At 37.0% G+C, this 26,316-nt stretch overlaps 1 protein-coding gene and 1 long non-coding RNA gene across 3 annotated transcripts; one reads left to right on the top strand and one right to left on the bottom strand.

Moving 5' to 3' along the window:
• The first annotated feature begins 748 nt into the window (after positions 1-748).
• On the top strand, positions 749-25,835 carry LOC143652376 (uncharacterized). Of its 2 annotated transcripts, XR_013160596.1 has the most exons (4): positions 749-996; positions 22,958-23,048; positions 24,299-24,435; positions 25,706-25,835. It is a non-coding gene; the product is annotated as an uncharacterized LOC143652376 (long non-coding RNA). The 2 variants fall into 2 exon arrangements; XR_013160595.1 differs by lacking the exon at positions 25,706-25,835 and having other exon boundaries at positions 24,299-24,781.
• LOC143652375 (uncharacterized) lies at positions 4,323-23,953 on the bottom strand. The gene is given in 7 exon segments (XM_077123957.1): positions 4,323-5,628; positions 5,630-7,080; positions 9,320-9,402; positions 9,942-10,037; positions 10,866-10,992; positions 12,613-12,699; positions 23,212-23,953. Coding segments are annotated over 6 exon segments (1,836 nt in total). The 5' UTR covers positions 12,625-12,699; positions 23,212-23,953; the 3' UTR covers positions 4,323-5,561.
• Positions 25,836-26,316: the final 481 nt, after the last annotated feature.

Here is a 26,316-nt window from a genome sequence, read left to right as displayed (position 1 = left end):
ATGGGGATTAATTAGCTTACTAGCTTATAGTTTTGAGAGCTGTGAAAATGTCCAAATGAAGGCATTATCAGGCAATGCTTTCTCCCTGAACAACAGCTGTGGGCATTCTTGGAGTCTTCTGTCACATGGCAAGGTACATTGTGGCATCTTCTGGTCTCTCCCTACTTTTCCAAGTTTTATCACTTTCAGCTTTTGGCTTCTGGGGCTTTCACTCTCATGTTCTGTGGAAGCTGTGGCTTTATTTCTGTGTCTTTCTCTCCATATTCACCCTATTAATGCCAGTAAGAGGGTTAATACCCCCTTGGATGATGCCCCAATTGAAAAAATGTCCCACCTATAATAGGTCTATATCCACAGAACTGCATTAACTTTGAAGTTAATTTTCTGTCATCCATAAAGCCTCAAAACCCTCACACCATGCAAGCAGTAAAAAAATTTAGCTGTTGTGGCTACACTAGCACAGATAAAATAGACTTTAAGTAAAAAAAAAAAACATTATGAGCGACAAAAATTGTCATTAGATACTGTTTAAGGGGAAAATTCAATAGGAAGATGTAAAAATTATAAATATGGAGGCCCCAAAGAGCAGAGCCTCAAAATATATGAAGCAAATAGAGACAGATTTGAAGGGAGAAATTGATGGTTCTACATAGTAGCTCACTGTAACACACCACCACCACTCAATAATGGATAGAACAATCTGACTCAATAATGAAGTACAAAATTCTATTCACCATAGCAACTAAAAGAATCAAATAGCTAGGAAGAAATTTAGCCAAGGATATAAAGGACCTATAAATGGAAAACTATAACACTTTGCTAAAAGAAATCAAAGAAGACAAATTAATGGACGGCATTCTATTCTCATGGATTTCAAGACTAAATATTGTCAACTGTCAATTCTACCCAAAACGATTTACAGATTCAAAGCAGTCATAATCAAATTTCTAACAGCCTGATAAATGGAAAAGCAAATCATGCAATTTATTCAGAAAGGTAAGGGCCCCCAAATAGCCAAAGCCTTCTTGAAAAAGAAAAATAAGTTGGAGGACTCACATTACCTAATTTTAAAATGTATTCCAAAGCTACAATGTTCAAAGCAGCATAGTAATAGTATGAGAATAGATATTTAAACCAGTGAAACCAAATTTAGAGTTCAAAATCAGAGCATTGCATCTATGACTAATTGAATTTTGATAAGGTTGCCACATACATTCAATTGAGAAAGGATATTCTCTTCTTGGTGGATCAAGCAATATCCATCCCTCAAACCTAAACCTTACCTCTTCCCCATGAACTTGAATAACTGCTTAGGCAACTTTAGAATCTGTTTAGTGATGGGGTGGAAAAATTTGATAACTAATTCTAGGTTGGATTGATCAATAAATACCATCCTGTAATTTTTTTTTATTGTATGCTATATGGCAGGGTTAAATTTCATTCTTTTTCCATGTGAGTTTCCCATTATTGCAGCACCATTTGTTGAATTTTTTATCTGTTTGTTTTCATTGGTTTCTTTGTTTATTTGGGAAATGCATGGGCTGGGAATCGAACTCAGGTCTCCGGCCTGGCAGGTGAGAATTCTACCACTGGACAACCCTCGCACCCTCTGCCATCCTGTAATTCTAGTTTTAAAAACCTTTTTCACTAAAACAACCTGTAGAAACAAGAACAAAGGTGGGGGACCCACATTTCCTGATTGCAAAACTTACTACAAAGCTACTCTAATTAAACTGTGATAGTGGAATATGGATAGACATATTGTTCAATAGAATAGAATTGAGCATCTAGAGATAAATTCGAACACTTAAGACCAGTTTACTTTCAACAAGTATGCCAAATACATTCAAAGGGTAAATAAGATTATTCAACAAATAATAATGGACCAACTGGAAATCCACAAGCACAACAATGAATCTGGAGACTTACCTCTCATCACAAACAAAAATTAATTCAAAATGGATCAGTGAGTTAAATATAAGAGCTAATATAAAATGCTTACAAGACAACATAGGGAGATATCTATAGGACCCTGTGTTAGGCAATGGATTTTGAGATTGTACATCAAAATCACAATAAAATAAAAATAGGCAAAATAGACTTCCTCAAAATAAAAAAAAACTTTTGTGACTGAATAGAACATTTTTCAGAAAGTGAAAAGATAACCTAAAAAATGGGAGAAAATATTTGGAAAATATATCTTATAAAAGCTTTTAATATTCAGAATATATTATGAATGTCTAAAACTCAAGAAAAAGATAGGAAAAAACAAACAAACAAACAACGGGCAAAGAATTTGAGTAGAGTTTGCCCCCAAAAAGATATTTGTAAGGCCAATAAGCCTTAGGAAGACATACATTAAATTACAATGAAAGGCCACTTTACAGCAACTAAAATGCTTATAAATACAAAAGAAAAAAAAAAGAATTGTTAGCAAGGATGCGGTGAAATAGGAACCCGTACTTTGTTGATGGGGTATGTAGGAATGGTACAGCTGTTATGGAAAACAGTTTGGTGGTTCCTCAGAAAGTTAAACATAGAACTACCAATTGACTCAGCAATTCCACCCTCAGGCATATGCTCAATAGAACTGACAGTAGTACTTGAACAGATTTGTATACCAATGTTCATAGCATTATTCTCCAGAGCCAAAAGGTAGAGGCAACCCAAGTGTTCATCAACAGATCTATGGATAAAAACAAAAAGCACTGGCCTACCCATTACTGCAAAGACATTTTGTGGCTGGTTAATAAACCAGAAGGCCAGTTTATTAAATCATCAGCATGTTGATTGCGTTAATGGCTGATTACATCTGCAATCAGCCAGGGGGAGCATCTTCTGCAATTAGTGACATTTAATCTAATTAGCTGAAGGCTCTGAAGGAAAAGTCAGAAGAGAGAATTTCACTTCACTTCAGCTTGCAGCCTCTCCTGGGGGATTCATTGAAGACCTTCATCAGAGCTGTCTGCTTGTGGAATGACCTATGGAATTTGGACTCATTCATCCCCACAGTTGCATGAGATACTTTTATAAAATCTCATATTTATAGATATTTACTCTTGGCTGTTTCCTAGAGAACCCTGATTAATACAATAGGTGAGCAATTAATTCAAACTTTTGAACCCAAGCAACAATGGACATGGAAAGACGGAAAGTGATGGGCAAGGCTAAAATAACTGGGAATAGGCAACATTAGTCAGTGAGGACAGGCTTGGGGAGAAAACAAGGCAGGAGGCTGGAGGAGAAAGAAGGTAGTAGTGCTTGACTTGGCTTAGGGAAGTGAGCAACTGGGAATCAAAGAAGTCTGAGGGAGAAGCAAGCCAGGGAGCCATTAAGGAGGGAGAAGTCCTGAGCGTCCATGCAAGTGGAGGTGAACTGAGACAGGGATGAGACAGGACTCAGGTGGAGGATCCAGGGAGCTTCTAAATACACAAGCCAGTGAGGACGGCAAAAGGAGGGAAGGGAGATGCTGGTAAGAGGCAGGATGGAGAGGATGTAGGACATACTAAGGGCCAATGTGATTCAGAGGCAATATTAGGGATGGAGTCAAGGGGAAGGACAGAGGTATCCTGGTGAGTCTGCATAGGTAAGCAGGGGAAAATAAAGAAAGCTGGTAGGGAGAAGACCAACCATGCTGCCCAGGGGAAAACAGAACCCAGCATTGGTGGATAGATATGAAACAGTGAACTGAGTGTGCAAAATGAGATAAGAGAGGGCCACACTCCAGTACAGAGGAACTGAGGCCTGGGATGTGTAGGTGAAGAGGTCAAGAGAGAAGGAGAGATGAAGCATTGTCAGAGAAGAGAGACCAACAGAGTGGCTTGGAGTTCTGAAATGTGGTCTTGGGATAAACTACTAACCCCTCTCCAAACACCTAATAGGCTTTAGTAACAAAATCTAGAGTTTTCTATGTTTTGGGAGAGCAGATCTGCCAGGATTTCTGGTCCCAGGTGTTTTCTCAGGGGCAGCAGCAAGGCCTGGGAAACACCCAAATGTGGCTAAAGGTTTTGGCCACTGCACTCATAACCCTACTACACCAGGGATCTGGACCTCTAAGAAACCCGGCACGCAGGTTGAAGGTTTTTCAGTGCTAACTCCAGGGCATGGGTGGAGACAGCTTGTGTTGGCAGGAAGTTGGAATGAGTGGAGCTATGTCATGAAGCTTGAGATGAGTTCTGTTGAAAAAAGGCATCTGAAAGTGGGCCAAATCAAGGAGTACAGACTCAAATCTTAATATTTAGAACTGCATTTAAAATCAAAACAACACAAATTGAAACCTGATGAACATATTAGATTAAAAAAATTTTTATTGAGAACTCTTCACACACATACATTCCATACACGGTGTACAATCAATGGCTCATAATATTATCAAATAATTGTGTATTAATACTAGATTTTTAAGCCTTGATTACAGTTCTGCTTACATATTTGCAAGTACTAATTGATTAAATGGGTTTAATTCCATTTCTTATTATTTGTTAAAAATTCCTGCCTTCAATATTCCCAGATAACTTCACTATTGTATATTTTCATCCTTTATTTTTCACAATAGATCTTTTTTTTTTTTAATTCTGAATTATTTCCTGAATTTTGTGCCAAAGGTTTCCTTTAGAGTTTTTCTCCCAGATTCAGTTTTCTAATGTGAAATCTGCTTGAATGTTATGCCACTTGAACTTTAAGACTGATTTTTCCTTAGTGAGAAGTTTAATAAGACTAAGGAATAAAAGTGTGGACAGTAGAAGACTTTTATAGTGTCCTCAAATTTTCCCACTTGAATTGCTCTATGAGTAAAGCATTTCTCATGATTTTTTTTATTAACTAACTTTGCAGAATTTTCTGGTGTCCTTAAAAGGCTTTAACTTCATATTAAAGAATTCCCTCTCCTTTCATATTATACTGGTTATTTCTACACAGTGTGTGCCTCTGTGTGTATGTGTGGTGTGTATGTGTGGTGTGGTGTGTGTGTGTGTGTGTGTGTGTGTGTGTGTGTGTGTGTGGTTTGAGTTCATGCACCAAGGCTGGTGCTTGTCTGAATTTCTGTTCCCCTGATTACAGATTTAGGGTTTTTACCCAGTGCATTTTTCTCATGTAGTCTAACAATAAACTATAAATGAGTACATTGTCACATTGAATACAGACATAGAGTTTCTCACATTTGTGAGCCCTCTGGTGTGTTTAAAGTTTGTATCTGTGGATGAAGACACTTCTACAATCATTGCATTTTTAATGTGAGTTCTCTCAAGGCATTTCTGATCACAGCACTGACTCAAAGCTTTGCCACATAGATGACAGTCATATGGATTATCTCCTTTGTGAATTCATTTCTGTTGATTAAGGAGTAAGGATGACTGATAGCTTCTCCACACTGACAGATTTACTGTTTCTTCAGAGTGTGAGTCTGGGAGTGTGTGTAAAGATTAACTCTATGGTTGAACTCTCTTAAATATCCATTACATTTATAGTGTTGGTTCTCTCATGTAATCAAACATCAGAATATTGACCAAATGCTTTTACACACATATCAGCCATAGTATGGTTTCTCACTGGTGTGTATACTCTTATGTAAACACACTGGTCAAGCCAGATATTTGAATAAACGCTTTTCCACATAGATCACATTCATGATTTCTCTCCAGTGTGAACCCTCACATGTTTGCTAAGGACAGAACGTTGACTGAAGGCTTTCCCACATAGATGACATTCATATGGTTTCTCTCCAGTGTGAACTCTCTCATGTAGTCTAAGGCCAAAATGATAACCGAAGGCTTTCCCACATAGATGACATTCATATGGTTTCTCTCCAGTGTGAACTCTCTCATGTTGATTAAGGGCAGAACGCTGTCTGAAGGTTTTCCCACATAGATCACATTTATGTGGTTTCTCTCCAGTGTGAGTTCTTTCATGCCGTCTAAGGCCAGATATTTGACCAAAGGCTTTCCCACATAAATGACATTCATATGGTTTCTGTCCACTATGAACTCTGTCATGTTCTCTAAGGCCAGAACGATGACTGAAGGCTTTCCCACATAGATGACATTCATATGGTTTCTCTCCAGTGTGAGACTTCTTGTGCTGTCTAAGGCCAGAGCTTTGACTAAAGGCTTTCCCACATACATGACATTCATAAGGTTTTTCTCCAGTATGAACTCTCTCGTGTAGTTTAAGGCCAAAATGATAACTGAAGGCTTTCCCACATAAATGACATTCATATGGTTTCTCTCCAGTGTGAACTCGCTCATGTTGTATAAGGGCAGAACGTTGTCTGAAAGCTTTCCCACATAGATCACATTTATGTGGCTTTTCTTCAGTGTGAGTTCTTTCATGCCTTCTAAGGCCAGAGATTTGACTAAAGGCTTTCTCACATAAATGACACTCATATGGTTTCTGTCCACTGTGAATTCTGTCATGTTCTCTAAGGCCAGAATGATGGCTGAAGGCTTTCCCACATAGATGACACTCATATGGCTTCTCTCCAGTGTGAACTCTGTTATGTTTCCTGAGGCCAGAACAATGACTGAAGGTTTTCCCACATACATGACATTCATATGGCTTCTCTCCAGTGTGAACTTTATCATGTTTTCTAAGGCCAGAACAATGACTGAAGACTTTCCCACACAGATGACATTCATATGGCTTCTCTCCAGTGTGAATTCTCTCATGTTCTGTAAGGGCAGAATGTTGTCTGAAGGCTTTCCCACATAGATCACATTCATATGGTTTCTCTCCATTATGAGACTTCTTATGCTGCCTAATGCCAGATATTGGACTAAAGGCTTTCCCACATAAATGATATTCATATTTTTTCTCTCCAGTATGAGTTCTGTCATGTTGCCTAAGTGCAGAATGATGACTGAAAGCTTGTCCACATACAGAACATTCATGTGATGTATTTCTAGTGTGAATTTGCTTATGTTGATTAGAGGATGGCGGGTAACTGATGGCTTTTCCAAATTGTTTATTGATATTTATTAACTTTCCCATGGGAGTTAACAAATGTTGAGTCAATGCAGTACTTTGAATGAAGTCTCCTCCCAAATCATGACATTCAGTGAGATTTTCTTGAGTGTGACATCTCTGCTTAGAGGAAATATAAGAGGCTGTTAAAGGTTTGCACACAAACATGCATATATTCATTTCTATACCTATGAATTCTAGGCTAAACACAGGAATAATTTCAAGTTAAAATATTTTCAATGTTAGTTGCATGCACATAGTATGTTTCTTTCCTGCATCACAGAGATTTTTTCAATTAATCAAGATTTATATCAATTTATATTGCAATTTCTTACAATACATAAATACATCATATAAAACTTTTAAAAATGTTGATATTATGACCTAATCTCTTATCAGGTCACTATTAAAAAACACACAGCAAAAAGAAAATGTAAAATAACTTTTATCAGAACATAATTACCGGGAAGGTATTCAAACAAAATTAACACAAACCTGTTTTTACACTTTGTATATTTGTTTAACTCTGCTTCATAAAAACACTGATAGTTGAGGCATCTTTTGGTCAACTACGTTATTAGTGACATTAAATTACATTTTCTAAATATTTTATAAAGAAATGAAAAATGCCACAAACTGATTTTTTTGCCACAAACTCATACACCATGAAGTAAAACAACCAACTGAATTTATTCATTTCCCCCAGTTAATACAATTTTTATACATTTTCTATATATTTTATTCTAATTCATTTATGTAGAATAGGGAAAACTAATGTATAATGAGTTGTTTTCATCTTAAAGTTACCTTCCTTATATTGACCCTCCTTTCCAGCAAATCTAGTGTTAAAGTGAAAAATGATGCAATGAACTATTTCAGGGGCCCAAAGCAATTTGCAACCTTAACTTCCCAAGTATCAATTTCAAATTTCTGCCAATATAAACAAAAAGACATAAATGGCCAAAAACCATAGCAGGAAGGAAAATACACTAGATGAAGATTATTTAGCTAGAATTTTATTAATTATGCTTTCCCCTCAAGCATCTTCTTTAGACTTGCAGTAAGCATGCACAGCTACAGTTTTGATTTTCTCAGGAACAAATTCACTAAAAATACACTACTTTCTAACTCCTTCATAGTTTAATTTGCTTTTAAGTGTTTTCAGAGGCCAGGGATTCCCAAGCACATTGTGTTCTTTAAGGAACTAGTATAGATAAATTAACTACTATGTGTTTAAATAAGTCTTGGAGAAATCTAAAGGTTTTGATTTTCTAAAAGTGCAATGCAGAAATGCATGGCAATCAAATCACTTTGTACAGTGAAAGGATGGAATGCTAACACAGATTTAATGTCCTTTAATTGTACAGTTGTATGCTACTCCACATAAAAAAAAATTGATACTGACAATCATTAAAGGAAAAAAGAAGCAAGAAAAACTGGCTGGGCAAATATCTCCTCTCGTAAAGAAGAAAAGTGTTATTCAACCAAAAATGAGAACTCTATGTTTGAAAAATACTAATTTTTCTCTCACTTAAAATACAAGCAAAAAAAAAAATGGTAGAAGGACCATATCAAGAGTATTTAAAATTGAATCAGGTCTATACAAAAATCAAACTGAGAACAAAGATTTTGCCTCATGAAGGAAATGATTGAAATGAAATTTAACAAGTCTTCATGTCTACAATAAAATATATTAATGCAAAAAAATGCACAATTATAAAAAGCATTATATGATAAATTATATAATAAAATTATACAATAAAATAATTTATATAATAAAATTATAAATAGATTTTCCCATTTAAGTTTATATTTATTGCAATAAAATATATTAATGCAAAAAATAATGCACAATTATAAAAAGTACATAGTCTAGATTTTTCCACTTAGGTTTATAATAAACTACCAAACCTCTGTTTGATGTATTTACTTCTAAAAGCCTCTGTTTAACAAGCTTATACTATACAAGTACATACATAATGGTATTTTACCATGAGAATTATTCATCTTATTTCAAACTAGGGATGTGCCTTTTTCCACACTTACATACATTTTATTTCCATTATAATAAACTTTTGCATCATTTGAAATGCAGAATTATCATATGAATTTTGAAGTTTTCAAAGATTAGGCATATTGTTTTTCAAAGATTAGGCATATTGGTAATGTCTGTCCTTTTTAACACCTCAGGTTATGATTTTGAGCTCAGGTTCATTTTCTTCCCTAAAGTCAAACTATCCAAAAACCTTTTGCTAGGGCAGTGATTACTCCCAAATTAATTTGAATGACTTCGATGAATTGCTAACGTCCCATTCTCAAGTCTCTAATTTGGATAACCAGGGTTCACACACATGAAGCTTACCATTGACAAAATGATGGATATTTCCTTTGTGAAGATACGTTGCATGGATAGATCATCCTGATTTTTAAGTCCACTTTCCCTATCTAAATAATCAGAAAAAAAACTTTTAGAATGACATTAGGAAAATGAAAATGTTGAAAAGTATTAAGGGCTATGTTAGTCTATTTAAAAACATTGACATTTTGATGCAGAAAGAATCTCAAATGAAGGAATATTCTAGGTAGTAGAAACACATTATAGGACATTGACAATTAGAAAATATTTTCAGAATTGAAATATGACAAAAGTAAAATAAAAATTGGTGGTAAAGGGGGAAAATATACAAAGGGGAGGGCCAGGACACTGGATACTCTGCGAAAGTTTAACTATATAAAAATAGTATCCATATATTAAAGTATGTAATATCCCTTTTCCTAAAGCCAAAGGAAGTGACAGGAGGACACATGAAGAAAGATTGATATGTGAAGTAATAATTAAACCATCTGAGGAATTTTGCCCAATTGCCTCACCTATATTTCAAAAACTGATTACTCACTTAAGAAAATCTGGAGTTGATAATTCCATGAACCTACCCACTTACCAGGCCCCTCCTAATACTGAAGCAGAGGTTCCTGGAGCTCACCTGGACTGTGTCCTAGGAGAAATCCTGTCCCTTCTCTCCATAGCTCCTCTCCTTGCTCCGACTGGGAAATCATATCTGATTTGCAGAGATGATACCCTGTTTGTGGGACAAAATGTATGCGAATTTTGCAGTGATTGTATTATCAGTTTAAGGATTGATTATTTAGGAAGAATAAGGAGTACATTGAAGTTCTCATAGAAACGTCACTCTGAGGAGAGAATACATTCAAGTCCTTCACCAGACCAGAAAAACTCCAGACATTTTACTCAAATACAGTGATGGCCTCGGTAATTGATTCCCATGCCAAAGTTGAAAGACAGATTTCAAAATCTTCTGTCTATTCAGTAATGGAGAAATTAAAATTTTCCACATTGGATTGAATTTTATTTTCAAAAACAATCCAATAAACATAAGTTCCAAAAGGACAATCTAAGTTGTATATGGAAAAAGTCTGCCTGTTATGTTTATTCCTGGTGGTCTCCAGCTGCAGCATAGCAACTAGAGCAGAATAATCACTTAGAAAATATTTAATCTACTTATTTATGTATTAAAAAAATTTCACTGAGTTCTCAGCACAGTTCCGAGTGTTTGAAAATTAGTAGCAAGAAAGACATGAAACTGTGGTCACGAATATTGCATTGCAATGGATGGCAAATGATATTGAGGTTAAAGGTAAAGAAACAAACTTCTCTTAGATAGTTTTATGATCTATGAAACTGTTGTCAAGAATATTGCATTCTAATGGGTGGCAAATGATATGTAGATAAAAGGTAAAGAAATGAACTTCTTTCAGGTAGTTTATGATTTACCCAAGAATCAGCACAGAAATTAGAGACAGATATGGGCAGCTGTTCTCAATACTTATTCCGTGAATGGATGAATGAATGAATGAATGCACAAGTAGGTAAATACTGAGAGACTCACCCACAGAGACCAGATGACTGATACTTTCTAGCATAATATCTCGGAATAGGTTTCTCTGGGATGTGTCCAGCAGGGTCCATTCCTCTTGGGTGAAGTCAATAGCTACATCTTTAAAGGTCACTGATTCCTAAAAGATCATGGACATTCAGTTTCAGACAGGGCAACCCCTACCAATTTCCAGAATAGGATGGTTTAAATCCCAGTACTGAGGAAGAAATGGTTGTGTATAAAAAGCCTCCACAGGATTGGTGTTCCAATACATTCATTCTCTGTACTGAACTGGCTTCTGTATTCAGGCAAACTCATAGAGACATTCATACTCTGAATACATAAACTCTTTTAAAGGAATATATGGTGAGTGGTTTGTAATAACCTGTGGATTTCCAGTTAATAGGTAATTATAACTTCTACATCTGCTGATTACAAAATTTGCTCATGAAAACTCATAAATAAAACCATTCCCCATCTATTTCAAGTAACACTACAGAGTCATCACAAAGTAACCAATAGCCATAATTTGCCTCTTTTCAACACTGCCTATGGTTAAATTATTTCTAGATGATCATCAGATTCTTCATTTATGAAAAGGTTTAACCTGCTAATAAATTTTTAAAGATCCAATGAAGTAACATGAAGAACTAGTAAACACATACTAAACACAAGTCATATGTCTATTATTCATTGAAAATGACAGAAGACCTTGTAGCAATGTCCAGTATTGCAGAACTCAACAGGATGTACACAGGACTTTGGATCAATAGGCGCAGTGTCTGTCAACTCCGTACTTAGGTGTTTATTAAATGTTATAAGGATAAATGATACAGCAGTACAAACTAGGGGTCAGTGAGACTGGTAAACTGAAGGAAGTTTCTTTCATGAGACTTCCCGTGGTATGACGCCTCCAATACTCAATTTTTCTGGGATCTCTAAATACCAGTTATTATTGTATCTCGTATTTTCATTTTGTTTCTCTGCTTAAGGTAAAAGAAGCTCTGTGATTGGTTCTGGTATCTCCAATTCTTCAAAAATCTCCATGAAACCCTAATTTTATTAATTCTACATCATTTTCTTAAATGCATAGTGAAAATTAAGAAAACATTTTTTTTATCCATTGCTTCTTGCTATTAAATTTGAACAAGATTAATTAGAAAACATGCTTGATTGGGGCAAGAGTGGTAGGAATTTCAGTTAATTTTCTTAAAGTCCACAATGTTCAAATATATTTCATTAAAACTTTAAAAGTTTAAAATTGGGAAAAATAAAAACATGATTCCTTGTTGTATTCTCTGCTCCAACCTTTTCTGGTACTCCTCTAAAAACTGCTCAGCTCTTGCCCACAATCTGTAACGCTGGATGGCTTGAACTTACTTAATGAAACCTCAGCCTCCATACCAGACTGTAAATGTTTGCTCCCATCTCTATCACCTGTATTCACAACCCTAAACCCATTGCAGCCATTACCATGGTTAATGAGTGAATTATTTCACCAATGAGATGTGAGAAAAATGTTTACATCTCTTCTGTGAAGGAACAGATTTTAAGGAGGGCAGATCACCTTACTGTAAATACTGGGAAGGACATTATTTCTTGATCAACCCTTGACTCAGTTAACCCAAATTACTGAGAAAACTTAACTGGAACTCATATCTTTGAAAACCTCTGAACAGCACTTAAAACACCCAGGCCAACAGGAGGAACCATCTGCTGTAATCTCTCATTTCTATAGAAACAGGAATTTCCTACTCACCTGTGATTTCATTCTCAACAGCTCAGCCAACAATTGTCTTTCCCTGGGATTTCAAACATGGATGGATAAAGCACTACACAGACAAAGCTGAGGATGGAAAAAGAAGCCATGAGACTCCAATCTTGTCTAAATCTTCAGACCTAGCTTTCAGATGCCCCAAACCTTCACCTGGGAGTTACCCACAGAGCAACCAATAGGATCTTGTAATAGGGAGAGGACGCTCCTCTCCCAGAGTCAAAAGTAAGGCTTTGGCTACTCAGAAAATTTGAATGCCTTCATCTTACAGACAAGAACATGAAAACCTTTGTGTTTTATATGTTAATTAGCCCATTGTATTCAATTAGCCTATTATATTTTCAATTATCTCCCTGATTCTTTTCACTTGGTGATTTTGGTCTTCACCTCCAGGAAATCATTCAAGAGTTTCTCAGACTTAATTTTTTTAATTTATACACTAACAGTTTTTCTACAGCATCCATCCCAGCACTCCTGAGTCCCATTCCATTCTACCTCTTCCCTGGTCACCTGGATACATTTGTCCTCAGTCATCTTGGCTCCTTTATATTGAGTTTCTAGTGATAAATCTTCAACCTTAAATTCTAGATCTGTTTCCTATTGATTTGGATATCAATTAAGAAACAATCTATTTTAAAATGTAGCTGGTCAATTTAAGAGCTTATAGTATTTGGAGGCATAATAGAATACATATTGCAAACATAGCCCTGAAAATCCCCTGCACCAGAAAGTATTAGGAAATATAGGTTACAATGCTACTACTTTCATGTCCCAAAATCCCCATAAAAAAAGGAATCTCTCCATCTCACCTCCCTTCATGCATAAACATATGAAGTATATAATTTGACAAATTACCTCCAAGTAAACGTATGAATTACATAGTTTAACAAATTAACTCAGTTTAACACCATAATACCTGTAAATATTTGTGATAGCTAGGTTCTGGTGTCTCTTGACCAAGTGATTATGCCTAGTAGTTTGGTAAGGCAAGCACTGGCCTGATTATTGCTGAAAGGACATTCATGGCTGGTTGATAAACCAGAAGGCTGGTGTATTAAATCATTAGTTAGTTGATTGTATCTACAGTTGATTACATCAGCAATCCATCAAGGCACGTCTTCCACAATGAGATAATCCAGTCAGTTGAAGGCTTTTAAGGAAGAAGAGAGACTCTTTTCCTGCTTCTTCAGCCAGTGAGCTTCTCCTGTGGGGTTAGGCCAGACCCTTCATCAGAGCCTCCAACTTCACAGCCTGTCCTATGGATTTTGGATCTTTCCATTCCCATGGTTGCATGCAACCCCTTTATAAATCTCACATTTACAGATCTACTTCTGTTGGTTGTTTCTCTAGAGAACCCTGACTAACACAATATCCTTGCATAGCATTAAGTGATCTGGGAGGAAATCTTTTTGTTTCATCTGATATTTTAGTATTCACTGAAATTCTGCCCAATATTAATCATCATCAGCTGCAATATCCCTGTATTCCATAATCTATATATGTGAAAACATTCATAAATTGAAATTCTGTACTGAAATGTTGAAAATAATTAAATGCATCCTATGGATAAATTAGGATCATATATCAAAGAGAATACATGAATTCCAGCAAAAAGTAAAACCGAAAGAATAAAAATAATAAAGTTGTATTAAACATGATTGTGATTGGAGATTTACAAACATTCATTTATTTAATCCACATAATAACTCTGATGATGTGGTTTATTTATCCATTTAATAAATGACATGAACATAAATTCAGAAAGTTTTAGTAATACAGCAAAATTATATTGTTTGCTAATGACATAGCTAGAATTTGCTTTTTGTTCTACTTGTCTTTTAAGCTCACATTCTTTGAGAAGGCATGAAATGCCTCTCACATCAAAATTCAGGACATAACCTTGTGATTGAAACCTCCTATCTTTCTAAATTTTTTCATAAAATGAATCTTCATGTTCAGGTTTCTTCTACCACAGGGGGGTTTCCAGTGTACTGACCTTCTTCCCAATTATTACACCTGACTTACCTTCATTTTCACTGCCCCTAGTATGGTAAATTCAAGGATCTCCAAGCTCATGAAAGGAGAGAAAGGACCATGAGATGGCAATAACATGAAGCAAGCTTTATTGGGTGCTGCTTGGGCAAGTTTGAATGAGAAGGGAAGTCCCTCACAGCAAGAGACCTTCCAGAGACAATAGTGTGAGACTACCATCTAGTAGGGGAGATGTTAAATTGAACACCTGGGGAAAAAGAGGAAATTGAAACAGGGCTTATCTGTGTAGGTGATATTGTTTAACCATAACCAGGGAATCTCTGGGTCAAGGTGGTATGAAAGGCAGCAACAAGTTACAGGGTTTGCTTCATCTATGGTTAGCAGAAGTTGGGTGCAATTTCATGGAGCAGGCAAAGATTAGGATATCATCCCTACTCTCAATATGGAGTGACACATCATGAACCAGGTTTTGAATGTATTTGGCAATCCTAATATGTACTACTAATTAAATCTTTCTTCTGTTCTTCAAAATTTCTCCATATTTTTGAATTTCACCTTCTGTTACCTCTCCCCTCACTTTCAATAAATATGATCACCTCCCAGTAAATGTGTGAATTATATAATTTGAGAAATTACCTCAATATAGCACCATAAATATCTATAAACATTCCTGCATTTATAACTTTTGGTTACTCCTTCTCTCCTATTGAAGTCATCTTATCACTGGCTATGTCCAATTTTTCCAATTTAATTCCTTTCTCCCTTGTTTCTTTAGGAACTTTGCATTGTTAATTAAAACAAATTTACTCTACCAGCAAACTCTCCATCTCTTTAAAGTTCATCTCCTAATCATTTCAATTCATTATGTATCTCTCATCTTGAAGAAAACCTACTCTTAACCTACATTCTCTTCTAGTTCCTTCTTTCCTGTTCTTCCCTTCAGAGTGAAAACTGAAACTACAGTTTACAGTTAGCATTTTTCACAACACCCTCCATCCTTTAATACACTAAGAACACTAATGATTTCTTCATGAATAACTTTGATGTCATCACCAATTATGTCCCCTCAAATCAATTCAGTGAGTGTGTCTCAGTCTTTTAATAGGAACCAAAGAATTAGACTATGACTTACTTTTGGGGAGAAAAAAATCTACTCTGACATCCTAGTTAACTCATTCTTCATACTTCATAGACTTGGCATTCTTTTCTAGTATACAATAGTATTGTTTGGGTTAAAAATCATAGACTTTTTAGTTACATATTTCATTTCTTGTCTTCTTTAAAAGACATGAAGTCAATAAAGCAATAGTTATAACACCTAAAATAAACTATAGATGATAATACTATTTCAACAGTCTTTCATCAGTTGTAACATTCATCATTGTAATAAATGTTCCACACAAATGCAAGGGGTTGGTGGTAGAACAGTATATGAGAATCCTGTATGATTGTTTTGTAAACCCACAAGTACTCTAATTAAAAAAAAGAAAAGGGCAACTTAAAAGCAATAGGATCTTGTGGCACCCTGGCTGGCTCCTCCCTCACCCCTCACTGGCTGGGTTGGAGACAGCCCACACACCCAGTGCGGATCCATATTCCTGGTTCTAGATAAGCAGAGTGACACTTATGCACACCCTTGGAGTATGTATGTGTGGCCCAATTTCTCCATTGGTGGCCTAATATATTTGCTGTTCCAGAACTTACCCTGCATGTAGAAGATAATTCACCCAGATCTCCAGGGAATGCTGCCTGGCACAACGGTTGATGGCTGTAGGAAATATGGCACAATTTCCAGGATCATGAGGAAACATTTTCTAGGGAAGATGGGACATTTGTATCCATATAAATGGGGGAAGCCTAGGGCCACATGTTCATGCCCAGGACAAAAGACGTGTGAAGAAAGGACCAGAGAGGCCCCTAGGTTAAGGTTTAGAGCTATTGTCCAAAGTCATTTTATGGATAAACTATGATGCAGAATAGTCACAGAAGTCAATGTGCAAAGACTGGGATGGTGTTTTCTTTTATCCTTCTTCTGTGCTTTTTTCTTTTTCTCAGATACCTCAGAGTCTAAATTCTGGTGATAACATACAAAAATATCAAAATGTACATTTTTCAACAAAAGATTACCAAATATATAAAGAAACAAGAACTCATGGCCTAGGCAAAGGAGAACATTAAACTATTAGAAACCACCCACGAGAAAGATCAAATCTGGAATATTCCAGAAAAAGACTTTAAATATACTCTTAAATATACTCAAGTAAAAAAATAAAGGAAAACATGGACAAAGAAATAATGGAAATCAGGAAAATGATGGATGAAACCAAAGAAACTGCCTACAGAGAGATGGAAATTATGTACAGGAACCAAAATGAGCTGAGGACCACAGTAATAAAAATTAAAAACTCTCAGAAGGCATTAAACAGAAGATTGGAGGTGACAGAAGAATCAATGAACTTTAAGAGGAGACAACTTAAATCAAGCAATGTGAGAAGCAAAAAGAGATAAGAATGAAGAAAAATGAATAGAGCCTAAGGAAATTGTGGGACATCATCAAGCATACAATATGTGCATTGTGGGAATCCCAGATGGAGAAGAGAGAAAGGGGTAGAGATAATATTCAAAGAAATAATGGTAGAAAAGTTCCCAAACTTAATGACAAACATAAATATATGTATCCAAGATGTTCAATGAACTTTAAATAGTAAATCCAAATAAATGCACACCATGCCATGGTATAATCAAACTGCCAATTGCCAAAGAAAAAGAATTCTGAATGCTGCAAGAAAGAACATGTCACATACAAAGGAACCTTGATAAGATTAAATGCTGATTTCTCATCAGAAACTAGAGAGGAAAAAAATGCAGAGGGGAAACATATTTAAAGTCCTGAAAGCAAAAATTGCCAACCAAGAATTTAGTATCTAGCAAAATTTTCATTCAAAACTGAGGGAGGAATGGAGACATTTCCAGATAACTGCCAACAATAATTCTTTATCTGGTAAAACTGTCTTTCAAAAATGAGGGAGGGGTTAACTCAAAATGGATCAAAGATCTAAACATTAGGTCTAAGACCATAAAACAGTTAGAGGAAAATGTAGGGAGATATCTTATGAATCTTACAATTGGAGGCAGTTTTATGGATCTTAAACCTAAAGCAAGAGCACTGAAGAAAGAAATAAATAAATGGGAGCTTCTCAAAATTAAACACTTTTGTGCATCAAAGAACTTCATCAAGAAAGTAGAAAGACAGCCTACACAATGGGAGACAATATTTGGAAACGACATATCAGATAAAGGTCTAGTATCCAGAATTTATAAAGAGATTGTTCAACTCAACAACAAAAAGACAGCCAACCCAATTACAAAATGGGAAAAAGACTTGAACAGACACCTCTCAGAAGAGGAAATACAAATGGCCAAAAGGCACATGAAGTATATACATACGATGGAATATTATGCAGCTTTAAGATAGAATAAACTTATGAAGCATGTAATAACATGGATGGACCTAGAGAACATTATGATGAGTGAGACTAGCCCAAAACTAAAGGACAAATACTGTATGGTCCCACTGATGTGAACCGACATTAGAGAATAAACTTGGAATATGTCATTGGTAACAGAGACCATCAGGAGTTAGAAATAGGGTAAGATAATGGGTAATTGGAGCTGAAGGGATACAGACTGTGCAACAGGACTGAATACAAAAACTCAAAAATGGACAGCACAATACTATCTAATTTTAATGTAATTATGTTAAAACACTGAATGAAGCTGCATATGAGCTATAGTGTTTTTTTGTTGTTTGTTTGTTTGTTTTTGTTTTTTGTTTTTTTATATATTTTTTTGTATTTTTTATTTTTATTTTTTTCTCTATATTATCATTTTATTTCTTTTCCTGTTGTCTTGCTATTTCTTTTTCTAAATCGATGAAAATGTACTAAGAAATGATGATCATACATCTATGTGATGATATTAAGAATCACTGATTGCATATGTAGAATGGAATGATTTCTAAATGTTGTGTTAGTTAATTTTTTTTAATAAAAAAAAAAATGAGGGAGGGGTTAAGACATTCCCAGATAAACAAAAGCTGAAGGACTTCACCATTAGATGAGCTCTACAAAAAATAGAAAAGGGAGTTCTTCAGGAAAGGACACCAGACAACTGACTAATCCAGATGAAGACATAAGGATCTCCAGTAAAGGAAATGACATGGGTAAATATAAATACCAGCACTATTGTATTGTTGATTTGTAATTCCATTATTTACTTCCTACAGGATTTAAAGGCAGATGCATAAAATGTAATTACAAATCAATGATTTTAATTTATGAGAAGATATAACTTGTGAGAAGAACTACATTAAGCTCGTAAAGGGACGTTGTAGAGGGACCTCATAGAGGGGCCTCGTAAAGGGACAGAGGGAAACAACAACATAATTCACGGATATTTTGAAATTTAGTAAATTTGATACCAAATTAAGTATCAGAGAAAATGAGATTGTTACAGATTTAGGATGCCCAATTTAAGCCCCATGGTGACCACAAAGACAGTATCGAGCATGCGAACTCATAGTAACAGAAACTAAAGTCCAATTTACTGAGGGGGACACATAGAAAAGGGAGAATTAATGCAAAGTGAATATAGGATTTTTATTGTTTAGGTTCTCTATTTCCTTACTGATCCTCTGTCTGGCTGTATATCTGCAAAAGAAAGTGGTGTATTGAAGTCTCCCACTATTACTGTAAAAATGTCTACTGTTCCTTTCAGTTTTGCCAATGTTTGCCTCATGTACTTTGGAGCTCCTTGATTGGGAGCATGAACATTTATGATTATTATTTCTTCTTGCTGAATTGTCCCTTTTATTAATATATAGTGTCCTTCCTTGTCTCTTGTGATATCTTTGCACTTAAAGTCTATTTTGTCTGATATTAGTATAGCTACCCTTGCTCTTTTTTTATTTTTTGGTATAACTTACATGAAATATCTTTTTCTATCCTTTCATTTCCAAACTATTTGTATACGAGGCTCTAAGATAAGTGTTTTATAAACAGCATATATACAGATCATTTTTTTAACCCATTCTGCCAATCTATATCTTTTCATTGGGGAGCTTAATTGGCTAATATTCAAATTTGTCACTGTAAAAGCAGTTCTGGATTCAATCATCTTTTGGTTTTTATTTATCAGATCTATTTTTTTCCTCTCTCTTTTTATCCTTTAAGTTACACTTATTAATACTCTTGAATTCTGTGTCTCTTCCAGATCTCTCTCTCCCGTCTTTTTTTAATCATCTGACAAAACTCCCTTTAGTATTTCTTGCAGGGTACATCTATTGTTAACAAATACTCTCAGCAGTTTCTTGTCTGCGAAAATTTGAAAGTCTCCCTCACTGTTAAATGACAGCTTTGTTGGAGAAGAATTCTTGGCTGGCAATATTTTTCTTTCAGAATCATATGTAAAAATTCTCAGCAAAATAAGGAAAAAAAATTCTCAGCAAAATATTTGCAAATTGAATCTAACAGCACGTTAAAATAATTATACACCATGACCAAATGGGAATAATTCCAGACACACAAGGATGGTTCACCACAAGAAAACCAACCAATGTAATACAATACATTAACAAAATGAAAGCAAACAATCACATGATCATCTCGATTAACACTGAAATGGCCATTCGACAAAATTCAGCATCGTTTTATGATAAAAAGACTTCAAAAGGTAGGAATCAAAGGAAACTTTCTCAAAATGATAAAGAGCACATATGAAAAAACTCACAGCCAACATCATACTCAATGAGAGATTGAAACCCTTCCTCCAAAAATCAGGAGTTACACAAGGATGCCCACTGTCACAGCTATTATTCAACATTGTACTAGAAAGTCTAGCTAGAGCAATTAGGCAAGGAAAAGATTATGAAAGGCATCCAAATAGAAAAAAAAAAGAAGTAAAACTCTCATTATTTACAGATGACATGATCCTGTAATTGGAAAATCCTGAGAAATCCACAATAAGGTTACTTGAGCTAATAAACAAATTCAGCAAAGTGGTAGGATACAAGATTAATATGAAAAAATCAGTACTGTTTCCATTTACTAGTAATGAACTAACCAAGGAGGCAATAGCAGCTAAAAGAATCAAGTACCTAGTAATAAACTTAACCAAGGATGTAAAGGACCTGTACACAGAAGATTGCAAAACGTCATTTAAAGAAGACCTAAATAGTTGGAGAGACTATCTGTGTTCATGGATAGGAAGACTAAATGTAGTAAAGATGTTAATTCTATCCAAACCGATCTACAAATTCAACACAATACTAATCAAAACTCCAACAACCTACTTTGCGGACCTGGAAAAGCTAGTGTCACATTTATTTGGAATGGAAAGCCACCTCAAATAGCCAAAAACATCCTAAAAAAGAAGAAAAGGGGAGGACTTACATTTCCTGACTTTGAAGCTTATTATAAAGCCACACTAGTCTAAATAGCATGGTATTGGCGGAAAGATGGAAATATTAATTGGTAGAATTGATTGAGAGTTTGGAAATAGACCCTCGATCTATGGTCAATTGATTTTTCTTTCTTTTTTTTTTTTTGGTATGGGTAGGCACCAGGAATCGAACCCGGGTCTCTGGCATGGCAGGCGAAAATTCTGCCTGCTGAGCCACGATGGCTCTCCCTGGTCAATTGAGTTTTGACAAAGTCCCCAAATCCACTGAATAGTCTCTGTAATAAATGTGGCTGGGAGAACTGGACATCAATATCCAAAGGAATGAAAGAGAACCCCTACCTCATACAACACAAAAAGTAACTGAAGGCGGTGCAACGGTGGCTCAGTGGCAGAATTCTTGCCTGCCATGCTGGAGACCAGGGTTTGATTACCAGTGCCTGCCCAGGCGAAAAAAAAAAAAGTAACAGAAATTGGATCAAAGACCTAAATATAAGAAACATAAAACTCCTAGAAGAAAATGTAAGGAAATATCTATAAGACCTAAAGATAGAAGGTAGCTTCTTAAACCTCACATCCAAAGCACAAGCAATGATCATGGTGATGAGCACACAACTATGTGATGATATTGTGAGCTGCTGATTGTGCACCATTGTTGTAACCCTGTGAATGAAACACACAGACGCGGACACTTCCTGCGGAATGAGTCACACAGACACACAGAAGACAGACAAGATGACTGCAGCCCCGAGGAGCTTCGCTGCTTTATTTTATATCCTTTCTCACAGCTCTTTTGCTGACCAAGCCTGCTTTTCAGTATACTCCCTACATACAAGAGATAGCTAAAAAGACCTTGGGGCTTAAGAAAAAACAAACATTCTGTTTCTCTCAGACTGTCCTCCAAGTAAGCAGATAACAGTCTCCACAGTTTACTGCCAAGGCCACTCTGAAGCCAATCACTCCCAATAAATTCCGCAGGTCTTCTATTAATCCTTAGGCTCCTACGTTCATACCCAGCATATCATCTCTGTCAATCAACATATTCTTAAAACTACATCAAGCACAGTAAAAGACCTTTCGGTAAGCTGTATTCGGTTTTAAATAATTTTAAGAGCGCCCCTTGGTCATGAGAAATTGTGTAAAGTGACAATTTTCTCAATTAAAAGCAAGATAAATTAAGAAGCATATTTCAAAAATTTTATTGATGCGCTTGCTTCCATTAAAGCCAGGAAAGTAAAAATTATAATACATTTTGGTTTCGTGAGTAAAACACATATTAAATTTTTTAAAAAAATGTTTGAAGTTTAATACCTGTACTTTTCATACTTTTCAACCGGAAAAACTGACCGTTAAAAATTTTAAAAAGTGCACATGGTTCCTATATGGCTCAGCCAGGACTAACCTGTCCTTAACTTTTCTGACTGGAAGTTTGCAATACTTTGGCCATTTATTTCAGTATTGTAAAAGCCTTCTCCCTTTCTCTCAATTTATCAGGATTGTGTGCGGTGTTAGGCCACGCCCCCACCCCCAACCATAACTTCCAGGAGGCCCTTTGCTTGCAAAACCAAACCCGCCCCAGCTCACAGGGCAGTCCTACAACTGTCCTTGCATCTGCCCTCCCGCAACTACAGTCTTGCAAAAGTGCTCCTTATCCAAACTCCGCCCTCAGGCGGTTACAGACCTCAGCTACAAGCTTGCGATAACTCCCGCTTTACCTGCCAATTTCTCGCTCGCAAGCTAATGAAAATTCACGACCTCCCTTTCCCTAACCCCGCCAACCACGCTATACAAGCTCTACCCCTGCCCCTGCTCAGTCCGCTTGCGCATAGCCTCACAATAAAGCTTCTTTAATCGAGTCTCGTTTTTTTCTCCTCCCTCCCAGTCCAGAAACCCATCATGCAGGAACAATTGTGAATCCATCAAAAAATCCTCCAGCATGACAGGAAAATCCCCTAAATGAATGGACACTCTAAGTAAGTTTTGCTACGGTAGTACATGAGAAAGAATAAACTGTGTGGGAACAGGGTAAAGAATAAAAGGTTCTGGGCTCAACCTTTAAGAAAAAAATTGCTCGGAGGAGCTGCCAAGCAAGGGTCCCGCCTCAACAGAAGGCTTAGGAGGAAGGTTTTTACTCACTGTGGAGGCAGCCAGAAATGTCCCAGAGCCGTGGGCGACTTCCCCGTGGGTCCCGCGGGGACGCAGCTGCGCCCTCACTGCGAAGGCGGCGCCAGGGTCCGGGGTACTGAACCCCGAGATGTTTCCGGAGCCTTTTGATCTTCGGTGAGTAGGGGGAAAAAAGCGGCTTGCGGCGCTCGCTCCAGGCCAACAGTGCCGTGCGCAGAGTAGGAAGCTGCAGGATCTTCCTTTGGGGATGAAAGTGAGCCTCTTTCCCCGCTTTCGTCTGGCTGAATCACTGAACCTGTGCTCAGAGCATTCTATGCCAGTGACCCGGCTGTACGAAGTGGACTTATCAAACAGCCAACAAGAAAGGAACTGGGAAAGAAAGAGTAGTAGAAAGAGCAGGAGCGCGCGAGTCTAAGCTCCCTGCCCAGACTTCCCCTGGTATGGGAGCTCTTAGCCCCACCCCCTAACTTTCGGGCCAATCCCTGGGTAAAGCATCACAATGAGCTCCTCTGCGCTCCAGTGTGATTCCGCCTGGAGCTCGCCTGCCGGAGTCCTCCCCTCCCCTATCCCGCTGACCCTGTCCGTTCAGATGTTCGCAGTTCTGCTGGTGAATTTATTGGGCCCCAAGGAGGTACCCTGTCCAGGATTATACCACCAGCTGGAAGGCGCCGGCCCAAAACAGTGTTCCCAGTCCAGGGCGCAGAGAGCTGCAGGAGATGAGGCGGGGCCTCAACACCCACCCGGGCTTCTGCAGCTCCCCTGCTGGGCTTCTGCGACCCCTGCCCCAAGGAATCCCTGCTAGGTTCTCACTATGGGGAGTTTCTTTAGCATAGGTAAAGAAACCTGTTTTGTTTTTCTTTCTTGTGAATTTCTTACATCAGCCCCTACTAGAATAAGTGAATATTATCCCTAGGAAGTGAAAAATTGACAAATTAATTAGAATTGCGCAACTTGTTTTAAACTAAGAAACCGAACTATGTAACTGAAAATGATCGCTGGAAAACATGTCCATTAAAATTCCTTTGCTTAGATCTTATAACATCCTAGCTGAACTGGTTTTCTAGTAATCTAATCTTAACAATCTACTTTTTGTACTTAGTTTCCAGAGAAACAGCAAAGGAACCTCTCAGTTCTGCTTGCAAGAGTAAGATAACATCTTAAAGCATTCAGGCAGAGTGGCACCAAGAGCAGTCGGTGGCCCAGTTAGTCAGAAACTTCCTCCTCAAAAGGCAAAACGTTTGACTTTTTAACTGAGCTGTCAGTTACAGAAAAAAAATCATAAAGACACTGCATGTACGTGCTAGCACGTCAACATCTAAATTTAAATTGCGATTAACTTGTTTCCGAAACTGGAACAGTGGGACAAGCCGATCTGAGCATGCACCACCGAACCTGTAACAACTGGACGTTGTGCTGACCTATCAAGAATGTATCAAAGGACCACTACTTAGGCTTTTTTTTTTCTGACCTGTACACCCTTTTCTTTACCTATAAAAGCCCTAACTCACATCCTCACTTTGAATTGGTCCTGGGAAAATTCCCGCAGTTCCTTCCCTGTGCCCTTGCAGTAAAGTCATCTTCTCGCTGAAAGATGTGTTTCTCTTTCGTTGCAGCAGGTGGGGCAGGACCTTCTGTTGGGAAAAGCTGTGTTTGCAGTATGCTTTCCATCAGGGGATCTGATCGATTTCTCAGCTCCTTGGAGCACATAATGTCCACTCCTTATAAGGTATAAAATGTCTTGGGAGTTGGTCTGACTATTGGTCTCAGTGTCTGGAGTGTGTTTTATAATCTCTGCCTCTATATCACCATCTGTATATAAAGAGTAAAACAGGACTTGACTCAGAGGGCTGCTGTGAGGTTCCTGTGGGAACAAAGAGCTCAGCATAATACCTGTGGTCACTTTGAACTCTTTGATGGTCTGTTCTGATTTTTTACAAATCCTGTGAACAAGTTTAGAGTAATAATTTGCCATAACAATATGCCCCACTCAATTCATTTTACCATAATTCTTAATTCAGAGGTGCCCTTGGTGGGGTTCATTCGAGTTTTACCATATTCCCTTTTGTAGTAGTGAGAAGGCAAATGAAATCACTTCACCACATTACTGCTATAGGTGTGTGACTGAAGAGTTCCAGTGGGAAGCAGCTGGGAGTGTGAGAATGAATCACTTAATTACAAAAACCTGCACATAAAGCAGGGTGTTGCAGTACGAGTATATTGGACCTATAACTCAGAGATAAAATGTCAAAAAATAATCTGTAAGGCATTGATCCTTATCTCTACACTTCTGCATTTCAACTATGAATTCTAGGATACCAAGACAATCTGTTTAGGATTCCTTTGACTTGACTATTCCCAAGGAAACTTTGAAGTAAAATATCTACCTCTGGGTCAGTGATTCTCAAATAGTATGGTAGTGTATTCAGGGTTAGGATAAATGAGGGACTGAATTTGACCCAATGTTGAGTGTTCTCAAATACTCTTCTCTTTTCAACCTTCAATTTAGGGCTGGGGTAATTCAAGAAAGCCCTTTAATGGAGAAGAGGCTGCAGCTTTATCACAAGATTCAACTTTGAATAGCTTGTTTTCAATATTTCTGCATTTGAATAAAGTGATTAAAACCAGCAATTGGATTTGGAAACAAAGACAAAGCATGTCATTTTATGGGTGAGCTAGTCCTCCATTCCACAGGAAACTGTTCAGTGGGTATTGAAGAAGAACAAGTTTAGAGCCTGCTCTGGAGCCCTCAGTAAACTGTCTTGACAACCTTCCATCTGAGCTCAGAAGCTTCCTAGGGAATATAAAATGTAATACTATAAGTTAGTCTCTTTGGGTAAATATTCCATATGTTGAATGGCCACAGGAAAGGGAAGCCTGATGTGTCCAATAAAAGGAAACACAACTGGTTTCCTTTTATCAGGGCATGTGGACACCCACCTCCACCAGAAATCTCACCAGGGGAGAAGGGAGTTTCTAGTTCTTTCCTGCTATGTTGTAGCACATGGGGCTTTCATGCATAACATGTTTACAGATACCTATTAAAGGCTGAAACCTTTCAGGGATATTTGGTGTTTCAGGTAAAGGATCTTGGTGGTAAAATATTTGGGAATGAGATTT

Source organism: Tamandua tetradactyla, chromosome 12, assembly GCF_023851605.1.
Source record: "Tamandua tetradactyla isolate mTamTet1 chromosome 12, mTamTet1.pri, whole genome shotgun sequence".
NCBI classification, from domain to species: domain Eukaryota; kingdom Metazoa; phylum Chordata; class Mammalia; order Pilosa; family Myrmecophagidae; genus Tamandua; species Tamandua tetradactyla.
Note: the sequence above shows the minus strand (reverse complement) of the source record. Positions and strands in the feature narration are given on the sequence as shown.